At 40.6% G+C, this 23,088-nt stretch overlaps 1 protein-coding gene across 1 annotated transcript; it reads left to right on the top strand.

Moving 5' to 3' along the window:
• Nucleotides 1-5,912: 5,912 nt before the first annotated feature.
• On the top strand, nucleotides 5,913-22,269 carry adap2 (ArfGAP with dual PH domains 2). The gene is made up of 11 exons (XM_060943006.1): nucleotides 5,913-6,147; nucleotides 7,741-7,871; nucleotides 8,117-8,208; nucleotides 8,709-8,791; nucleotides 8,998-9,107; nucleotides 9,720-9,869; nucleotides 18,043-18,126; nucleotides 18,257-18,319; nucleotides 18,481-18,558; nucleotides 18,658-18,886; nucleotides 20,381-22,269. The coding sequence occupies exons 1-11, from the start codon at nucleotides 6,060-6,062 to the stop codon at nucleotides 20,407-20,409; spliced, it is 1,137 nt and encodes a 378-aa protein (XP_060798989.1). The 5' UTR covers nucleotides 5,913-6,059; the 3' UTR covers nucleotides 20,410-22,269.
• Nucleotides 22,270-23,088: the final 819 nt, after the last annotated feature.

Raw genomic sequence — 23,088 nt, 5'->3', positions numbered from 1 at the left:
TGTGCATATTTTTACAACCAGACGTATCTCAAGATCGTTTGTTTTGTTTTTTTCGTCATCGAAGTTTCTATTTGACTTGTACTACTGTGCAGTAGTCTGACTTGGTGAGTTTTATAATCCTTTACCATGGTGACTGTCTCAAGGAAATACCTTTTGACTCAAGTAATCTCTTTATTTAAAGACAGTTTTAGGTGCCTAGGCATTTTCAGGTCTTAACGTCTTGTATCTTCCTCAAGAGGAGAAAGGAAGAGAAATTATATTATTCCTTTGCTGTGTGGTATTTTTAAATATTTAGTAAGGTTTTTTTGTTGGTTTTTTTTTTTTTAGTATTCAATAGTTTTTTCATTTGGCAAACAGATTTAAAAAAAAAAGTTTGAAATTGTGTCCAAGTTTGACAAACCAGATCTCTACAATTGAGTGAATGAAGAGGGAATATGTATTAATTTGCTTTAACAACTTAGTCAGTGGTTCTCAAACTGGGGACTAAAGAAATGGCCAGTTGGTCGCATTTTATTCACGCAAACACATACATTATATAGATAAATTTGTATGTATATATGTAGCAATGGGGCGTGGCCAAGCAGCAGTTTGTGAATGGAAGGCGGGGTCAGGGAAGGTAAGTGGCTAAGTCATTACACCTGGTGTCATTAATGTGTGGGTGTGTGTTTGTTTGTTTGTCATAGGGATTGAGCATAAAAGGAGGGGGAGAGAAGAGGAGCTCTCCAACCCCAATGCCTGTGTGTGACTGAACGAACGAATGAATGAATGAACAAACCAAACTGAAAAGCCAAATAAAGTGTGTATGTGAACACACACACTGGTGCTTGAAAGTTTGTGAACCTTTGAGAATTTTCTATATTTCTGCATAAATATGACCTAAAACAGCATCAGATTTTCACACAAGTCCTAAAAGTAGATAAAAACCCAGTTAAACAAATGAGACAAAAATATTATACTTGGTCATTTATGTCTCTCATCTCGTTATCTCTAGCCGCTTTATCCTGTTCTACAGGGTCGCAGGCAAGCTGGAGCCTAGGAAAATGATCCAATATTACATATCTGTGAGTGGCAAAAGTATGTGAACCTCTAGGATTAGCAGTTAATTTGAAGGTGAAATTAGAGTCAGGTATTTTCAATCAATGGGATGACAATCAGGTGTGAGTGAGCACCCTGTTTTATTTAAAGAACAGGGATCTATCAAAGTCTGATCTTCACAACACATGTTTGTGGAAGTGTATCATGGCACGAACAAAGGAGATTTCTGAGGACCTCAGAAAAAACGTTGTTGATACTCATCAGGCTGGAAAAGGTTACAAAATCATCTCTAAAGAGTTTGGACACCACCAATCCACAGTCAGACAGATTGTGTACAAATGGAGAAAATTCAAGACCATTGTTACCCTCCCCAGGAGTGGTCGACCAACAAAGATCACTCCAGGAGCAAGGCGTGTAATAGTCGGTGAGGTCATAAAGGACCCCAGGGTAACTTCTAAGCAACTGAAGGCCTCTCTCGCATTGGCTAATGTAAATGTTCATGAGTCCACCATCAGGAGAACACTGAATAACAATGGTGTGTATGGCAGGGTTGCAAGGAGAAAGCCACTGCTCTCCAAAAAGAACATTGGTGCTCATCTGCAGTTTGCTAAAGATCACGTGGACAAGCCAGAAGGCTACTGGAAAAATGTTTTGGGGATGGATGGAGACCAAAATAGAACTTTTTGGTTGAAATGAGAAGCATTATGTTTGGAGAAAGGAAAACACTGCATTCCAGCATAAGAACCTTATCCCATCTGTGAAACATGGTGGTGGTAGTATCATGGTTTGCTGCATCTGGGCCAGGACGGCTTGCCATCATTGATGGAACAATGAATTCTGAATTATACCAGCGAATTCTAAAGGAAAATATCAGGACATCTGTCCATGAACTGAATCTCAAGAGAAGGTGGGTCATGCAGCAAGACAGTGACCCTAAGTACACAAGTCATTCTACCAAAGAATGGTTAAAGAAGAATAAAGTTAATGTTTTGGAATGGCCAAGTCAAAGTCCTGATCTTAATCCAATCAAAATGTTGTGGAAGGACCTGAAGCGAGCAGTTCATGTGAGGAAACCCACCAACATCCCAGAGTTGAAGCTGTTCTCTATGGAGGAATGGGCTAAAATTCCTCCAAGCCGGTGTGCAGGACTGATCAACAGTTACCGGAAATGTTTAGTTGCAGTTATTGCTGCACAAGGGGGTCACGCCAGATACTGAAAGCGAAGGCTCGCATACTTTTGCCACTCACAGATATGTAATATTGGATCATTTTCCTCAATAAATAAATGACCAAGTATAATATTTTTGTCTCATTTGTTTAACTGGGTTCTCTTTATCTACTTTTAGGACTTGTGTGAAAATTTGATGATGTTTTAGGTCATATTTATGCAGGAATATAGAAAATTCTAAAGGGTTCACAAACTTTCAAGTACCTGTGGGTGTGTATATACACACTTCAAAAAGTTCTTGGCCTTACCCTGAAACAAGGAGCGTTGCTCCCATTTTGGGGTGTAACTGTCCTCAAAAACTCAAATGAAAGAAGCAATCAAAGAAAAAAGGAGAGGGATCGCTTCAAGCTGGCGTGCTGTTACTCCAGGACAATGCGCCCATCCGCACAGGTGGCAGTGGCTTTGAACGTTTGCCTCATGCATCTTACTCACCCAACCCAGCACCATCTGACCTCTATCTGTTTCCCAAACTGAAATCCCACTTGCGTGGTCACCATTTTCAGAGTGATGATGAAGTCACCTATGCTGTTGAGGAGTATCTGGAGGCTCAAGATGTGACCACCTTTGGTGAAAGGATAGTGAAGCTTCAACATCAGTGGACCAAGTGTAATGAAGTTAAAGGAGACTATGTAGAAAAATAATACAAGAACAATCTTTCTCCTGTGACGTTTTCTGGTTGAGGCAGGGAACTTTTTTGAGCTACCCTCATATGCTGTATCATTACAATTCCCCTTCACTCAAACCTGTTCCAGCATGTCAGTGCCCCTGTGTATAAAGCCAGCTCCATGAAGACATGGTTTGCCAAAGTTGGAGTGGAAGAACTCAAGTGTCTTGACTTCAACCCCACTGAAAACCTTTGGGATGAACTGGAACACCAACTGCACTCCAGACCTCCTTGTCCAACATCAGTGCTTGATCACACTAATGCTCTTGTAGCTGAGTGAACACGAATCCCCACAGCCACGCCCCAAAATCGAGTGGAAAGCCTTCCCAGAAGAGTGGAGTTTATTATAACAGAAAAGGGGGAATAAATCTGGAATGGGATGTTCAACAAGCACATGGTGTTTTGCTTATATAGTGTATCACTTATACAGGAAGGGACAGAGCAGGCTATACTTCCTTAGGAGGCTGCAGTCCTTTAACATCTACAGGAAACTCCTGTGGATGTTCTATCAGTCTGTGGTCGCCAGTGTCCTGTTTTACACCGTGGTGTGCTGGGGGGGACAGCACATCCAAGAAGGACACATCCAGGCTGGACAAACTGATCAGGCGGGCCGGCTCTGTGGTCGGCGTGAAGCTGGACTCTCTGGTGACGGTGGCAGAGAAGAGGTCTATGGACAAACTATTGAACATCATGGACGATGCCAGTCACCCTCTGCACACCGTCATCAGCAACCAGAGGAGCCTGTTCAGTGACAGAATGCTCCTTCCCAAGGGCAGGACGAACAGACTCAAAAACTCCTTTGTCCCTCACTCCATCAGACTGTACAACTCCTCTCTGGGGGGAGGAGGGGTGACAGGAGGACAGAGGACGGGAAGGAGCAGTAGCCTAGCCTAACAATAAGCAATACCGGACAATGTGCAATATAAAGTGCAATATCTCTCCTGCTGCTCCCCCCCTTTCCTTTTTCCCCATCCTCTCTCTCCCGCTTCCTCTCTTCCCCATATCTTATTCTTTTTATATTTGTATATGTACAGTGGTGCTTGAAAGTTTGTGAACCCTTTAGAATTTTCTATATTTCTGCATAAATATGACCTAAAACATGATCAGATTTTCACACAAGTCCTAAAAGTAGATAAAGACAACCCAGTTAAACAAATGAGACAAAAATATTATACTCGGTCATTTATTTAGTGAGGAAAATGATCCAATATTACATATCTGTGAGTGGCAAAAGTATGTGAACCTTTGCTTTCAGTATCTGGTGTGACCCCCTCGTGCGGCAATAACTGCAACTAAGCGTTTCCGGTAACTGTTGATCAGTCCTGCACACCAGCTTGGAGGAATTTTAGCCCATTCCTCCAAACAAAACAGCTTCAACTCTGGGATGTTGGTGGGTTTCCTCAGATAAACTGCTCGCTTCAGGTCCTTCCACAACATTTTGATTGGATTAAGGTCAGGACTTTGACTTGGCCATTCCAAAACATTAACTTTATTCTTCTTTAACCATTCTTTGGTAGAACGACTTGTGTGCTTAGGGTTGTTGTCTTGCTGCATGACCCACCTTCTCTTGAGATTCAGTTCATGGACAGATGTCCTGACATTTTCCTTTAGAATTTGCTGGTATAATTCAGAATTCATTGTTCCATCAATGATGGCAAGCCGTCCTGGATCAGATGCAGCAAAACAGGCCCAAACCATGATACTACCACCAGCATGTTTCACAGATGGGATAAGGTTCTTATCCTGGAATGCAGTGTTTTCCTTTCTCCAAACATAACGCTTCTCATTTAAATCAAAATTCTATTTTGGTCTCATCCATCCACAGAACAGTTTTCCAATAGCCTTCTGGCTTGTCCACGTGAGCTTTAGCAAACTGCAGACGAGCAGGAATGTTCTTTTTGGAGAGCAGTGGCTTTCTTCTTGCAACCCTGCCATGCAGACCATTGTTGTTTAGTGTTCTCCTGATGGCGGACTCATGAACATTAACATTAGCCAATGTGAGAAAGGCCTTCAGTTGCTTAGAAGTTACCCTGGGGTCCTTTATGACCTCGCCAACTATTACACACCTTACTCTTGGAGTGATCGTTTTTGGTCGACCACTCCTGGGGAGGGTAACAATGGTCTTGATTTTCCTCCATTTGTACACAATCTGTCTGACTGTGGATTGGTGGAGTCCAAACTCTTTAGAGATGGTTTTGTAACCTTTTCCAGCCTGATGAGCATCAACAACACTTTTTCTGAGGTCCTCAGAAATCTCCTTTGTTCGTGCCATGATGCACTTCCACAAACGTGTGTTGTGAAGATCAGACTTTGATAGATCCCTGTTCTTTAAATAAAACAGGGTGCCCACTCACACCTGATTGTCATCCCATTGATTGAAAACACCTGACTCTAATTTCACCTTCAAATTAACTGCTAATCCTAGAGGTTCACATACTTTTGCCACTCACAGATATGTGATATTGGATCATTTTCCTCAATAGATAAATGACCAAGTATAATATTTTTGTTTCATTTGTTTAACTGGATTCTCTTTATCAATTTTTAGGACTTGTGTGAAAATCTGATGATGTTTTAGGTCATACTTATGCAGAAATATAGAAAATTCTAAAGGGTTCACAAACTTTCAAGCACCACTGTAAATAATTTATTTTAATTTATCTAGAAGTTTTCCTCTATTTCTTTTCTCTGTTTATCTGTAATGATGCTGCTGGAATCTTAATTTCCCTGAGGGAACCCGCCCAAAGGGATCAATGAAGTTTTATCTAATCTAATCTACACTGGGATTCATCCGAACCTCAATAACTCAAAAACAAGTAGCTTTACATTACATTACATTAAGTCAAATTGGAGCAATGGAACGTTCATGGATAATAATAATTATCATCAACTCAAGTTCATTTGAGTTGTTGAATTATCTTCAAAGGTGTGTGTGTGTGTGTGTGAGAGAGAGAGAGAGAGAGTAGGAGGAGGTGCTTCACTGAGTCAACTGCAGAACTGAGAGCATGCGTGTTTTTATCACCACACTGGAGCTCAGATTTAACAGGAGAGAATGGAAATGTTTGGTGTGAAAACAGAGACGCTGATATCCTAAAGGTTCTACCTGAAAATTGCCTTTACATCAGGTCTCATATGGCAAATCGTGACAAGAATAAAAAGACTCTTCTGGAACTGGTGAAGCTGCCGGAGAACAGTAGCTGTGCTGACTGTGGCGCTGCAGGTCAGTCAAACTGCTGGAGAGCTGAATTCATTCAAACCAGCTGCTCTTTACTGCTGTTGGTTTTTTTCACTGGACTTTTCTTTGAGCTAATATTTCAGTCGTAAATGTTGCTGGTATTTTTAGGGTTTTGGTTCCAACACAGCAACAAACAGATGACTTTTAATAGCCTGGTTTAACCTGATTTTAAGATTGAAATGCAGGTTATAGAGAGCAGTCCCAGCCACATCTGTTCATAGAACTGACCTACTGGTCTACAGTAGTGCACAAAAGGTCTTCTTTTTATAGTACAAACTTCATTATAGATTTTTTTTTCTTATTGTTATTTTTTGACTTCTACATTATCGAGTCAGTACTAAAAAACATTTTAGATTTCCAAACATTCGGCTGGTTTTCCAGCAGAAGATTAAATGTTAAAAAAAGAAGAAGAAGAAGCATATTACTGTACGTAAGACACTTTTCAGACAAAAAATGAAGGTTGGTGAGTTTTGCTGCAAAAATAACAAGTAAGTGTAGCAGTCAAAGTGTCCAGAAGAACTGTGTCTGGTTGTGCGAGATGTTCAGTAAAACTTATAGCTTATTTCCTTATAAAACTGTATAAACTGTAGGCTACCTGAATCAACTATTATTATTTATTTATTTATTTATTTATTTTAAGAATAAAGGGTTGTTGTAAATATGGACTTTGTTTCATTTATTACTGTTGACTGCTCTTTATACTGTTGTTGTTGTTGTTGTTGTTTTCAATGTAGAAACATTTAATTTTATTATTTTTCAAGGCATTTTTGCTCTACAGCATTTCTTTACATGCACCTAAGACATTTGCACAGTACTGTATATATTGGAAGGAAAAGAAAGGAAATGCTGTCAAGCAAAGTTGGCTTAAAAGTGATATTAACTATTTATACATTAAAAAAACAATACTATACTGCAAAGAGCAGTAAACAACTAAACAAAGTCTGTATTTAGTATGATAAAAAAAAAAAACACCTCCATCTTGGTACAATTTGTGTCGTTTTCTCAGGACATTAGCCTGCAAATTCTCCTGGCCATCTTGAGGAATAGAATAGAATGCCTTTATTGTCACTATACCCATGTACAATGAGATTAAAAGCAACTCCAATAACAGTGCAAACAGCGTGGGGGGGAATAAATAAATAAATTAAAAAAAAAAATCTGCCACAACCCATCTGGAGACTTTGACTGTCCAACTTGCTTTCTTTTTCTGCAGCAAATCTCAGTAGCCTTCATTTTTCTTTGTCTGAAAAGTTGTCTGTTACATAATATGCTGCTTTCCTTACTGCCAAACTTTTTTTTTTCTGTAGCATTTAATTTTTTGTTGGAAAAGGAATGCTTGGAAATATATTATTTTTATACAGACTCAATAATGCAGTTTATAACAGTTACTTAAAAAATATTATAGCACATAAAATGTATCGCACATACCTAAGATAATTGCACAGTTGTTCCCATAGCTGATAAATTCCTGTTTCTCTGTTTACACATGAGTGTAAGACAGAAAGTAGCAGCTAAATTTGCGTTTAGATCAGATGTATAGGCCTAGGTCTTAATTTAGTCCTCTTATATTCACTGCAGATCCAGACTGGGCTTCATATACTCTCGGCGTATTTGTTTGTCTGAACTGCTCAGGAACTCATCGTAATTTATCGACTATTAGCCGGATAAAATCCATCCGCTTAGACTTCTGGGATGATGAGCTTGTGAAGGTATGAAAATTGTGTCACGTCAAACCTGTGTTCTTTTCATGTTTATTCTGCCTCACACTTCAGTGCTGTGAATGTAACGTTCCAAAGTTAGTTCGTTTATGTACTGTCAAAGTAATGTCTGATTATGTAACTTGCAACTAATTATGCAAAGAATGACTATCTATAAAGAACTACACTGTACACTAAAGCATATGATTGAGCTGAATCCTGTTGTTTTCCGTGTAATTGCATGACCTAATGTACAGTTCATGAAATCCCATGGAAACCGAGCTGCCAAGGATGTCTACGAAAAATTTGTTCCCGTCTTCTATTATCAGCCACAGCAAGATGACTGTGAGTAAGTACTTCGTCTTTCTGCTGTGGTCATTGAAAAAGTTGGAGTCATTTACAGGCATCATAAAAGGGAATTTTTCCAGGCCATTGTTTATGACAGTTGGTACTATAATGAAAGAAGTCGATCATTGGGGAAGTGGGAGACTGCTGATATGGCAAACAAATTGCTAGGAGTGCAGTAGAGCATGCAATAGTCTTAGTAACAATAAGGGGAACTATTAATGTATTTCTGTTTCAGCCATGAGGGGGTTTGGTGTTACATGTCAAGCCTTTGAATTTGTTCATTTGTGCTTTCGGTTCTCTACACAAGTGGTTGATTTTAAGTGAGTCAAACTACCCATAGTTGTCTCGAAATAGTAAACAGGACAGTTTTAAGCCTTTTTCTGCAGCAAAGCATGCTTGGAACAGTAGCTGTTAACAGTTTGGGCCGCTTCGCTGGACGTAGTCCATTTTAAACGTCCCATACTTGACATGATGTTTGTTTATTTTGCCTTCATATTGTAGTGTTCTAAGGGAGCAGTGGATCAGAGCCAAGTATGAAAGACATGAGTTTACAGAGCAAAATGACCTTAGAGCCTATTCATCAGGTAATCCTGTAGCTTTTAGATCTTGTGTAGTAAATCAGATAAATATAGGACAAAATCTTAACCTTATAAGTGTATCTAATATGGACTTTGATTGTCCTTCATGCAGCCAGAAGCTGACATCTATCTATTAAACCTACATTTCTGGAGTTCTGAAATGTTTCGGCAATAATGATTTCTTCATTCTTGGATGTCTTCACTGATTACAGGCATATATGAAGGGGTGCTGTGGAAGAAGGGGAAGGATAATGGGCAGTTTCTCAAGAGGAAGTTTGTTTTGTCAGAGCAAGACTTTACCCTAAAATATTATAAGGAGGATGTGAGTACTCTGGATGCCTTGTTAGGCATTTTTTTCCCTGAACCCAGCAACATGTTAGTATTAGTATCCTCTTTCTTATTTGGTTCCAATTTGTTATCTTTTGATAACAATAGAAATTTATTTTCATATGTCCAAACTTTTATTGAGGAATCTAAACGATTCCAGACACAGGAATAGTTGGGCCAACTGTTTGCTTATATCCCCCCTCCCCCTTTTTTGTCTTGTTGTTTTTGTTTGTTCTATATATCAATGTAAAATGTTATTCGGAGTAAGCCCCCTTAGATGAGCTTTAATGCTCTTGGGGCAAACTCTGACCCCAAATATATATTTTTTTAAAAACTGTTGCGTTAATGTTTTCAACTGAATGCCTTGATTTATTCATCATCTATAATTTGTTAGTCTTTGGCTTATTAGCTGGAGCCAGTGTTGCAATGCATGTAACTAGAGTCTTTGTTAATTCTTTTGTTTGCAATATTAAAATGGCAAAAAAAAACAGAGGATGTTCTTGCTCACAAACATTTCCGATTCAGTAAATAAGAATCTATTACTATGTTATGTAACAGTAAACAACTGAAATAACCAAGTATATGATCATTATTCTTTAATGTTTAGGAATCTAAAGGGCCAAAGGCTGTTATTTCGATACAAAGTCTGAATGCAACCTTTCAGCCACAGAAGATTGGACATGCTCACGGCCTTCAGATCACATATTCGGTGGAAGACCACACCCGAAACCTCTTTGTTTACCATGAAAGTGGTCAGGTGAGTCATCTTTTTCTGTAACTGAATTTTGTGTTTTCTACACGTTTCATCTTGTCCGAAAGTATTTGTATTTATAAATATTTGCCTCACTTCATTCTCAATGACAGCACAAATCATTTCCATAACACACTTTTCAAACTAAAGAAACCCACTTCCTAGTTTTTAAATGAACAAAAAATAGGATCTATTTCTAGATTATTCAAAAGCCTTTTTGTCAGGCTACCTCTTCCAAACAAGGAAGTAAAAGCATATTACATTTGAAACTTTTTTTTTTTTTACCATCCAGTGTCAGCTTATAATGGAGAAAAATCAGTTGAAGCAAAGCCATACAGGTTCCAGTTTGTAGTTCACCCCTATTAACCACAAGGGGCAGTAAGAAACACCTGGATTTCTTGTGTGTTTGCTCACGCCTGCCTGGATCTTCCAACAAAGTTGCAACAAAGTCACTTTTTGTTACTGATCAGAAGGTTGGGAGTTCATGCCCCAGCACCTTCAAACTGCCACTGATGGGCCCTTGAGCAGGGCCCTTGAGCAAGGCCCTTAACCCGCTCTGCTCCAGGGGCCCTGTATCATGGCTGACCCTGCACTCTGACCCCAACTTCCTAACAAGCTAGGATATGCAAGGAAAAGAATTTCACTGTAATGTAATGTGTATGTGACAAATCCCATCCCATCGGATCCCATCCTCGTCGCCAATTTGTTATATATCGCCAAGATATCAGTCTTGCCTAAATCACTTTACACTAACATTGATATTGGAGTTCTAAATAACACGTCTGCACACTTGGTTGCTATATTTCCACACTGGTTTATTTTACGAAGTACAACTCAACACATAGGGAATAGGAGAGCACCACCTAGTGGTGTGGTTCGGTCAAACATAAAATTCCCAATACATTACAACTGGCTTCATCTTTTTCTCATCTTTTCCTTACCTTGTACACATATCAGATGACATGTAAATCATATGGAGCTGTCTGCTTTACAGCTTGTGATTACAGTCAGAGCTACAGGTCTGGAGAACTCTAGTACACTCCCACCAATGACTGTACAGTATATAATATATGAGTGGACAACATGGCATCATTTAGTCCCAGTGTGCAGTTTTGAAGCTTTTTGGGGTTGAAATATGAGTTGCCATCTTGCAGAAATTGGAGCCAGAGATAGACAATGTATCCACCTCTCACCCGCCTGTATTAGTGACGGACACAATGCCTGCTGCATGCTGGGAGCACACGTGCAAAACGGCGTATTGACTATCTCAAAGTGGGAAGTACAGCATTAAGTACAGTGCCTTGCAAAAGTATTCATCCCCCTTGGTGTTTGTCCTGTTTTGTCACATTACAAGATGGAATTAAAATGGATTTTTGGGAGGGTTAGCACCATTTGATTTACACAATATGCCTACCACTTTAAAGGTGAAAATTGTTGTTTTATTGTGACACAAACAATCATTAAGATGAAAAAACAAATCTGGAGTGTGCATAGGTGTTCACCCCCTTTCATATGAAACCCCTCAATAAGAGCTGGTCCAACCAATTCACTTCATAAGTCACATAATTAGTTGATTAAGATCCACCGGTGTGTAATCAAAGTGTCACATGATCTGTCACATGATGTCTGTATAAATCAACCTGTTCTGGAAGGACCCTGGCTCTGCAACACTACTAAACAAACAACATGAGAACCAAGGAGCCTCAAAACATGTCAGAGACAAAGTTGTGAAGACGTATAGATCAGGGTTTGGTTATAAAAAATATCCCAAACTTTGAATATCCCAGGGAGCACCATTAAATCCATTATAGCAAAATGGAAAGAATATGTCACCACTACAAACCTGACAAGAGAAGGCAACAAATGCAGAGATGCAACAAAGGCACCAAAAATAACATTGAAGGAGCTGCAAAGATCCACAGCGGAGATGGGAGTACAGTATCTGTCCATAGGACCACTTTAAGCCATACACTCCACAGAGCGGGGCTTTATAGAAGAGTCAGAAAAAAGTACAACCCCGATTCCAAAAAAGTTGGGACAAAGTACAAATTGTAAATAAAAATGGAATGCAATAATTTACAAATCTCAAAAACTGATATTGTATTCAGAATAGAACATAGACAACATATCAAATGTAGAAAGTGAGACATTTTGAAATTTCATGCCAAATATTGGCTCATTTGAAATTTCATGACAGCAACACATCTCAAAAAAGTTGGGACGGGGGCAATAAGAGGCTGGAAAAGTTAAAGGTATAAAAAAGGAACAGCTGGAGGACCAAATTGCAACTCATTAGGTCAATTGCCAAAAGGTCATTAACATGACTGGGTATAAAAAGAGCATCTTGGAGTGGCAGCGGCTCTCAGAAGTAAAGATGGGAAGAGGATCACCAATCCCCCTAATTCTGCACCGACAAATAGTGGAGCAATATGAGAAAGGAGTTCGACAGTGTAAAATTGCAAAGAGTTTGAACATATCATCACCTACAGTGCATAATATCATCAAAAGATTCAGAGAATCTGGAAGAATCTCTGTGCGTAAGGGTCAAGGCTGGAAAACCATACTGGGTGCCCATGATCTTCGGGCCCTTAGACAGCACTGCATCACATGCAGGCATGCTTCTGTATTGGAAATCACAAAATGGGCTCAGGAATATTTCCAGAGAACATTATCTGTGAACACAATTCACCGTGCCATCCGCCGTTGCCAGCTAAAACTCTATAGTTCAAAGAAGAAGCCGTATCTAAACATGATCGAGAAGCGCAGACGTCTTCTCTGGGCCAAGGCTCATTTAAAATGGACTGTGGCAAAATGGAAAACTGTTCTGTGGTCAGACGAATCAAAATTTGAAGTTCTTTATGGAAATCAGGGACGCCGTGTCATTCAGACTAAAGAGGAGAAGGATGACCCAAGTTGTTATCAGCGCTCAGTTCAGAAGCCTGCATCTCTGATGGTATGGGGTTGCATTAGTGCGTGTGGCATGGGCAGCTTACACATCTGGAAAGACACCATCAATGCTGAAAGGTATATCCAGGTTCTAGAGCAACATATGCTCCCATCCAGATGACGTCTCTTTCAGGGAAGACCTTGCATTTTCCAACATGACGATGCCAAACAACATACTGCATCAATTACAGCATCATGGCTGTGTAGAAGAAGGGTCCGGGTACTGAACTGGCCAGCCTGCAGTCCAGATCTTTCACCCATAGAAAACATTTGGCGCATCATAAAACAGAAGATACGACAAAAAAGACCTAAGACAATTGAGCAACTAGAATCCTACATTAGACAAGAATGGGTTAACATTCCTATCCCTAAACTTGAGCAACTTGTCTCCTCAGTCCCCAGATGTTTACAGACTGTTGTAAAGAGAAAAGGGGATGTCTCACAGTGGTAAACATGGCCTTGTCCCAACTTTTTTGAGATGTGTTGTTGTCATGAAATTTAAAATCACCTAATTTTTCTCTTTAAATGATACATTTTCTCAGTTTAAACATTTGATATGTCCTCTATGTTCTATTCTGAATAAAATATGGAATTTTGAAACTTCCACATCATTGCATTCTGTTTTTATTTACAATTTGTACTTTGTCCCAACTTTTTTGGAATCGGGGTTGTAATTGCTTAAGAAAACATGTTTGGAGTTTGCCCAACAGCATGTGGCAGACTCCCCAAACACATGAAAGAAGATTCTCTGGTCAAATGAGACTAAAATGGATCTTTTTGGCCATCATGGGAAATGCCATGTGTGGTGTAAACCCAATACCCTGAGAACACCACTCCTACAGTGAAGCATGGTGGTGGCAGCATCATGCTGTGGTGATATTTTTCATCTGCAGGGACAAGAAAGCTGGTCAGAGCTGATGGAAAGATGGATGGCACTAAATATAGGGCAATTGTGGTGGAAAACCTATTTGAGTCGGCCAAAGGTTTGAGACTGGGATGAAGGTTCACGTTCCAGAATCGCAAAGAGGGTCAGAGATCATGACAATACGGAGGATAACAAGAGGAAGTACAGAGAGTTAGACAAGCACGTTAAGAACAGTGCTGAGAAAGATTGGAAATCCTGGATAGATGAGCAAGCGAAGGAGCTTGAAGAAGCATCAACTAAAAACAACCAGAGAGTCGTATGCCAAAAAGTGAAGACGCTTACAGGCAAAAAGACAAGCAGTACACCCTTAGTCAAAGATAAAGATGGAAATATAATAGGTGACGAGAAAAAGAACTTGGAGAGATGGGCTGAACATTTCAGTGAACTCCTCAACGCTGAACCACCTGCAAATGCGATGGAGAACATCCCCGTTGAGTGGGACCAGCTTGATATTGACCTGAATTACCCTACTAGGGAGGAAGTTATTGAAGCCATTAAGCGTCTGAAAAATAACAAAGTACCTGGATATGATGAAATTACTGCAGAGATGTTAAAAGCTGGAGGAGAGAAGTTAGTAGACTGGTTGTTGCGAATCTGCATTGTAGTGTGGAAGACGGAAAGAGTGCCAAAAGATTGGAAAAGAGGAGTCATCATCAAACTCCCGAAGAAAGGAGATCTCACCATCTGTAGTAATAACCGCGGTATTACCCTTCTAAGCATAGCCGGGAAAGTACTCTGCATCTTGGTTCTCCTGCATACTAGAGATGCCGTGGATGAGTGACTCAGAGAAAACCAGGCTGGATTTAGAAAGGGGAGGTCATGCATCGATCAGTGCTTCGCCCTACGCCAACTAGTAGAAAAGTGCCTTGAATTTCAACTCTCGGCCAACATCAACTTCGTCGACTTTAAAGCTGCTTTCGACAGCGTAGACAGAATCCCTCTGGAAAATTCTTGAAGCATATGGGTTTCCCAAGAAGATAGTAAACATCATGAAGAACACCTATGACGGATCGGAATGCTGTGTCAAGGTTGACGGAGAAACAACTGAATGGTTCCTAGTATCGGCGGGCGTTAGACAAGGCTGTGTATGGTCTCCAATGTTGTTTGCCATATTGATCGATTGGGTGCTGAAACAAGCCCTGGACAGGAATGACTGTGGAATTGTACTCGAACGACGAAGGAGCCCACGTTACCAGCAGCAAAGATTATCTGATCTTGACTTTGCAGACGACATCGCTCTTATTGACGAGTCGGAAGAAAGATTACAGTATGCAACCACTCAAGTGAAAGAGGGAGGGAGTAAAATAGGACTAATCATTAACCCCACGAAGACCAAAGTTATGGCTGTCTCAAAGGATAAATGCGACATTACAATCAGTCTAAACAACCAAGATGCGTTGGAGAAGGTGGAGAAGTTTGTTTATTTGGGAAGTACGATAACATCCGATGGTGACTTAACCCGAGAGATTAACAACCATATAGGGAAAGCAGCGAACGCCTTTAATAAACTTCTACCCATCATGTGCCACAAGTGCACAAAAATGGCAATCTATCAGGCCGTAGTAATTACCATCCTAATGTATGGAGACGAAGCCTGGAACACAACAGTGCAGCAAGAGAAGCGACTATCGGCCTTCCATACTAGATGCCTTCGCAGAACTCTTGGTGTTTCCTGGAGAGAGCGTAAATCCAATGCGGAGATCTTCCAAAGAACTGGACAGGTTCCTCTAACGAACATCCTTCGACAAAGATGACTATCATGGTTTGGACACGTTATGCGCATGCCTCCAACACGCCTGCCGCGCCGACTTCTTTATTGGGCACCTCAAGGACCCCAGCGCCCAGGCAGACAGCGTATGCGTTGGCGTGACGCGGTCACTAGAGACCTTCAACAATCCCTAACATATGAGGAGGCTATGGTGGCGTCTCAGGACAGGAAAAGTTGGCGGTCGTTTGTGTTGGTGCTATGTGGGTCTACCCACGACAGCAGCAGTAAGTAAGTAAGTAAGAATGAACTTATGACATTGTATTGCCTGTGGCATGCACTGGCAGTACATTATTATTATTATTTTTTTAACTGCTAACACTCAAGCAAAGTCCAATCTGCAAATATTTATTCCTCTGTGGTGGAGTGGGATATCAGGATCAAGACACCATAATCAGGCTGGCCACACAGCACTTTTAGGTTACTACAACTCTGTTTCATATTCCACCACCCTCAGAAGTTCTATAAGTCTTCCACAAGCCCAAGGAAAGGAAAACCATGCCCTCAGGCACCTAGTAGGTGGCTGAATGCGCATGGGGCAGGATCTAACCAGTTCTCCTATGTCACTATTTAACTTTGGAAAGTCTCCGTGTATGAACACAGAAAGCTGTCCAGCTGATTCTAACAGTCCCTGGTGGTTATCCAGGGTTCACAAACAGGGTTCACATGTTAGTTACAAACTAACATAACTAGTATTTTCATGCATGCAACAAACTACATAGCATGCCTGTAGGTAACCATGTTTAGTCATCACTAGAAATCTTTGATGTGTTTTCTGAAGCTAAACCTTAAAAGCAATGCCATAATTTGATCCAAAATATCAAACACACTTTACAACAGAATGTATAGTGTGTACATATACAGTGGTGCTTGAAAGTTTGTGAACCCTTTAGAATTTTCTATATTTCTGCATAAATATGACCTAAAACAACATCAGATTTTCATACAAGTCCTAAAAGTAGATAAAGAGAACCCAGTTAAACAAATGAGACAAAAATATTATACTTGGTCATTTATGTATTGAGGAAAATGATCCAATATTACATATCTGTGAGTGGCAAAAGTATGTGAACCTCTAGGATTAGCAGTTAATGTGAAGGTGAAATTCGAGTCAGGTGTTTTCAATCAATGGGATGACAATCAGGTGTGAGTGGGCACCCTGTTTTATTTAAAGAACAGGGATCTATCAAAGTCTGATCTTCACAACACATGTTTGTGGAAGTGTATCATGGCACGGACAAAAGAGATTTCTGAGGACCTCAGAAAAAGCGTTGTTGATGCTCCTCAGGCTGGAAAAGGTTACAAAACCATCTCTAAAGTGTTTGGACTCCACCAATCCACAGTCAGACAGATTGTGTACAAATGGAGGAAATTCAAGACCATTGTTACCCTCCCCAGGAGTGGTCGACCAACAAAGATCACTCCAAGAGCAAGACGTGTAATAGTCGACAAGGTCACAAAGGACCACAGGGTAACTTCTAAGCAACTGAAGGCCTCTCTCACATTGCCTAATGTTCATGAGTCCACCATCAGGAGAACACTGAACAACAATGGTGTGCATGGCAGGGTTGCAAGGAGAAAGCCACTGCTCTCCAAAAAGAACATTGCTGCCCATCTGCAGTTTGCTAAAGATCACATGGACAAGCCAGAAGGCTGTTGGAAAAATGTTTTGTGGATGCATGAGACCAAAATAGAACTTTTTGGTTTAAATGAGAAGCATTATGTTTGGAGAAAGGAAAACACTGCATTCCAGCATAAGAACCTTATCCCATCTGTGAAACATGGTGGTGGTAGTATCATGGTTTGGGCCTGTTTTGCTGCATCTGGGTCAGGACAGCATGCCATCATTGATGGAACAAAGAATTCTGAATTATACCAGCGAATTCTAAAGGAAAATATCAGGACATCTGTCCATAAACTGAATCTCGAGAAGGTGGGTCATGCAGCAAGACAACGACCCTAAACACACAAGTCGCTCTACCAAAGAATGGTTAAAGAAGAATAAAGTTAATGTTTTGGAATGGCCAAGTCAAAGTCCTGACCTTAATCCAATCAAAATGTTGTGGAAGAACCTGAAGCGACCAGTTCATGTGAGGAAACCCACCAACATCCCAGAGTTGAAGTTGTTCTGTACGGAGGAATGGGCTAAAATTCCTCCAAGCCGGTGTGCAGGACTGATCAACAGTTACCGCAAACGTTTACTTGCAGTTATTGCTGCACAAGGGGGTCACACCAGATACTGAAAGCAAAGGTTCACATACTTTTGTCACTCATAGATATGTAATATTGGATCATTTTCTTCAGTTTAAATAAATGACCAAGTATAATATTTTTGTCTCATTTGTTTAACTGGGTTCTCTTTATCTACTTTTAGGACTTGTGTGAAAATCTGATGATGTTTTAGATCATATTTATGCAGAAATATAGAAAATTCTAAAGGGTTCACAAACTTTCAAGCACCACTGTACTGACCGAATCTGGGCACCCCTTGAAGAGATCCTACCAGAAGTCAGAGTGTAATTCAGACCTCGTTACCCTTTCAGGAAATTGTGAATTGGTTCAATGCTATAAGGGCGATACGTTTTGTCTACCTGAAGACAGCATTTCCTACAGCCAATAATGTTGAGGTAAACTCTTAACTGTTTTTCTTAAATGGAGTAAATGCATTAACTCAAACTTTATCTTTTCTTACATATATGTATTAAATTCATTCAGCATACACACTGGATTAAATTTCTTTATATATTTTCTTTTAAGCTCCTGCCTTGGACTACCAGAAACTACCTTAAAGAGGGTTACATGGAAAAAACTGGACCTTCGGTAGGTGACTTGCTTAACATGAGCAGTGGTGGAAGGAAGGGAGTCTTAAATTTATAAATATTCACTTTCAAATTGGGAAAATGTTAAGTAAAATTGATTATAAGTGAAGTACAGAATATTTTGTATGTATATATGAATAACTTTGACTGTTTATTGAATAGCAACGGGAGCCATTCAAGAAGAGATGGTTCATTTTGGATGGTCTAGATCGAAAACTACTCTATTTTAAAACTGAGCTGGTAGGCCAAGATGAATTGCAATGAATTAAAGAATAAGCATACAAATATTTTGTTAACTGAAGTCAAATTGATTGCCATGTTTTACTTATTATTGTCAAGGATGCTGTGGAGCTTGGTGTCATTTTCATTGGGACAGAGAATCATGGGTACTCGGTGAGTGAGTGTATGCCTAAGGCGACCAGAGGAAATAAATGGAAATGTGGGATGGCAGTGGAGACACCAGACCGTCAGTTCGTCTTCATGTGTGAGCAGGAGCGGGAGCGGAAGGAATGGGTGGAGGCCCTGAGACAGGTCATCTCGAAGCCTATGCTTCCTCAGGATTACACTAGTAAGACATGATTTGCAAGTAATCAAGTTTACAAGACATTTTTTTCAAGTAATCAAATATGAAAATTTCTGTCCTGAGTGGTGCAACAGAAAAGTGTTTGGCCTATCATCTGGCGAGTAGGCGTTCAAATTCCAACAATGCCACAGGTATCCATGGCCAGGAGCCAAGGGAGCAAAATTGGCCATGCTCTCCCTCCTGTTAATCACAGCAACACTAGCCTGTTAGGGTTTTGCTGGGATTCGAACCTGGTTCGCTGGTGTGATAATCCAGCAAACCCCCACTAGGCCACCAGGGGAATGACTCAAATGCAGAGGCGTGAGTCGAAAGGTATCAAAAACAGTTTATTTACACTATGTACAATCTAAGGGAAAAAACAAAAAGAATAATCCAAAGCTCAGAAGATAAACCAAAAATAAAAATATCCAAAGGTACAAAGTCCAAAATCCAAATAAGAAAAAAGGCAAAAACTCAAACGCTCAGAAGATCAAAAAGGTCAAAAACAAAATCCACAAAGTCCAAAAAGAAAGAAGCAAAAACCAAGAATACAAAGACACAGGCAAGGTACATGGGACAGAGGGAACTAGCACTAACAGCATAACATAGGAAAAAGACTCCGTGACAAGGGAACAAACAGAGGGGTATTTATACACAAACTAATTAAGGACAGGGCGGGGCAGGAAACAGGCAATAAGACAAAAACAAAACACAGAACACAGTGGTGACCTCTAGAGGCCCAAAACAAACATGACCAGAAAAGGAAATAACAGTGGCCTCTAGAGGCCAAAACAGTCCCAGTCCTCATCTCATCTCATCTCATTATCTCTAGCCGCTTTATCCTGTTCTACAGGGTCGCAGGCAAGCTGGAGCCTATCCCAGCTGACTACGGGCGAAAGGCGGGGTACACCCTGGACAAGTCACCAGGTCATCACAGGGCTGACACAGAGACACAGACAACCATTCACACTCACATTCACACCTACGGTCAATTTAGAGTCACCAGTTAACCTAACCTGCATGTCTTTGGACTGTGGGGGAAACCGGAGCACCCGGAGGAAACCCACGCGGACACGGGGAGAACATGCAAACTCCACACAGAAAGGCCCTCGCCGGCCCCGGGGCTCGAACCCAGGACCTTCTTACTGTGAGGCGACAGCGCTAACCACTACACCACCGTGCCGCCCCAGTCCCAGTCCTAACATAGCCAATTGTGGTTGATCATGAATGCCATAGAGGGCAGATAGAGCTTTCTTCCAAGCGTCCTGCAGCATGAGCAGCAGTTTAAAAAGATATGATTGGCTGGCTTCACATGACTTGGAGGAAGCACGTGCTGGTCTTCACCCTCCCTGGTTGGTAGCTATTGTATGACAAGGGAGAGTTAGCTCCTGGGTGAGAATTGGCAGGTGACGAAATTGGGAAGAAAAAGGTAGCGAGTATTGAGGTAATGTAACCGATGTTTACAGCACATCTAAGATTATTCAATTTCCTGTTTTTCAGCGGAGGCCAATATCCGCAGACGAAAATGATTCTGGAACATCAAGAAGGACAGAAGTGTGTTTGGACTCCATCACTATGCATATTTATAATATTAGCTGGATTATACAATATCCAATATACGAAATGCTTCACCTGAACCTTTTCAAAGTATGCTCTTTTAAAAAAAAAAAGTGAGTACAACAATTAATGGTACCCTAACTTTGAACGGTTAGTGGGTTTAGCTTTCTAAAGGGGTTCAATATGGAATGGTTTATAAACTGGAACCCATTTGTTTTATTTACTGTAGAATATAGAGGGTTTCCCCAAAGGGACAAGATCACAAGACCCCCAGGATGTAGCCACTGGAGGTGCTTGCATATATGCCCATTTTAATTGAAATATGGTGCATTTTCTTCTTTGGTACAGCTTGTTCATGTCAGTGAGAACACAGCAATTTCTCAGATATGGACCAAAACAGTTGATCTGAGGTCTGGTCTAAGCGAGATAGCCTCTCTCTGGTTCCAAGTAAACACTGGTGTGTTCTAATTGCAGTGAGAAAATTATTCTACCCTGAATAGACCTGACTGCAGGAAGTAAACCAGGAAGCTCTCTCTGTATTTTGGATTGCAGGCTGCATTTTGGTAGACGTGAGCTGCTAAACTGACCTGCAGGATACAAAGGACAGAGCTGTAGCACTGCAGAAGTGTGATAGTTGGACTCATGAACTAAAAGAGAAAATAAACAGTGGGTGTTTACACAAAATGTTTTAAATTAGTTATTTCTATAATTATGTCATATTTTATTGAGCGCTGTGTGCTCAGGTAATCTTTGAGATTTCTATGTACTCAATAATGATTCATTTACCTATTTCTGTGAAAGACTTTTACAAGAACATTTCACCCTCTGCCAACTATTGTTCTTGTTGTTGTCGTTTGCTTTTTCTTGTGCTTTTTGGTTCATTGAATTTATGCAACGTGAAAACCAAATAGCAAACATACCAAAAGTATGAGTTTGGCTCTGACAAAGACTCTGAGGATAGAAAAAAAGAAGGCAAAAGAAAGAATGGAAAAGAAAGCATCCTGGAAGTTCACAGTATTTTAGACATAGCGAGTGAAGTCTGAAGGACTGAATGACTTCTCCTCCAAGTTCTTTTTATGAGACATTTTGTATAAACGTTTTTAACAGTTTAAACTGCATGAACTCAGAACCCAGCTGTAACAAGCAGGGTGGAGTTGCTTGATAGCAATTATTCACTTCGAGGCATGGTTCTCAAAATGGAGAAAGGGGGAAACACTTTTAAACACAACAGAAATTTGACTGCTATTCAGTTCGCTGAACACTCTTGGCTTCTTTTGGAATCACATCAATACCTACACAGAGCTGACTGCTCGAGAGAGAGAGAGAGAACTCATTAATGTTGCAGCCCAAAACTGGTGCCTGATGTGTCATGTTAATAAGCACATCTCCATACACCACCGTCCTACTGCAGACTTCCCAAAACCACCGCACCCACCCTGCTACAACTCGATAATCTGAAAATATTTGACTGAATTCACCCTTTGGTGCCTGCTCAAAATTCTCCTATTTTCACCAATGCCTATTCAAACAAAAATAGCTTGAGGTTGGACTTCAGGATACCCTTCATGCTATATACCATTTTAAATAAGTATTGTAAGACAATTTTATTGTTTGTTTTCAAGGTATTTTTATTTTGTCAAAGCAACCATTACGTCATCGCTCCTGGAGGAATGATATTTGGGTCCAGCACCAAAGGGTTAAGGTTGATTTGTATGATTGATAGAAATATCTGGCTTTATCCTTGCAAGTGAAACACAGTAAAACAAATACATCAGACTGACAAAATAAAATGTTAATAAATAATAAAATGTGTCTTTTACAGACAAGTCAGATGATTGACTACATGACTTTTTGAAATAAACATCTCATTATCTGTAGCCGCTTTATCCTGTTCTACAGGGTCGCAGGCAAGCTGGAGCCTATCCCAGCTGACTACGGGCGAAAGGCGGGGTACACCCTGGACAAGTCGCCAGGTCATCACAGGGCTGACACATAGACACAGACAACCATTCACACTCACATTCACACCTACGGTCAATTTAGAGTCACCAGTTAACCTAACCTGCATGTCTTTGGACTGTGGGGGAAACTGGAGCACCCGGAGGAAACCCACGCGGACACGGGGAGAACATGCAAACTCCACACAGAAAGGCCCTCGCTGGCCACGGGGCTCGAACCTGGACCTTCTTGCTGTGAGTCGACAGTGCTAACCACTACACCACCACCGGAAAAAAAAAACTACATTTTGCCACCTATGTAGTCCCCTATTTATACAAAATTGAGTCATTCAGGATTCAGCCATGTTTTTGCTCAGCGTTAGCAACAGTTAGAGGTTTTAGCTTTCTCCTGAAATATTTTCTTTTATTTCTTCTTCCTCAGGGTAGTAAAACTCGCTTTCGCTGTGAACACTGTCGTTATTGCTATCCATGCTGTAAAATTAATGCTATTATGCTGAAAAATGCTGGCAAAAATTTATAAGATTTTTGATAAAAATCTTATCTCATTATCTCTAGCCGCTTTATCCTTCTACAGGGTCGCAGGCAAGCTGGAGCCTATCCCAGCTGACTACGGGCAAAAGGCGGGGTACACCCTGGACAAGTCGCCAGGTCATCACAGGGCTGACACATAGACACAGACAAGCATTCACACTC

The sequence above is a fragment of the Neoarius graeffei genome, chromosome 16, assembly GCF_027579695.1.
Source record: "Neoarius graeffei isolate fNeoGra1 chromosome 16, fNeoGra1.pri, whole genome shotgun sequence".
Classification (NCBI taxonomy): Eukaryota; Metazoa; Chordata; class Actinopteri; order Siluriformes; family Ariidae; genus Neoarius; species Neoarius graeffei.
This window is presented reverse-complemented; position numbering and strand designations above follow the sequence as displayed.

Excerpts from the sequence above, each read along its gene's own strand:
- adap2 (XM_060943006.1), top strand. The coding sequence starts at position 6,060 with ATGGCAAATCGTGACAAGAATAAAAAGACTCTTCTGGAACTGGTGAAG. Across the intron at positions 8,209-8,708 it reads CCACAGCAAGATGACTGTGA|TGTTCTAAGGGAGCAGTGGA; the intron begins GTAAGTACTTCG and ends TTCATATTGTAG. Across the intron at positions 18,127-18,256 it reads CTACAGCCAATAATGTTGAG|CTCCTGCCTTGGACTACCAG; the intron begins GTAAACTCTTAA and ends TTTTCTTTTAAG.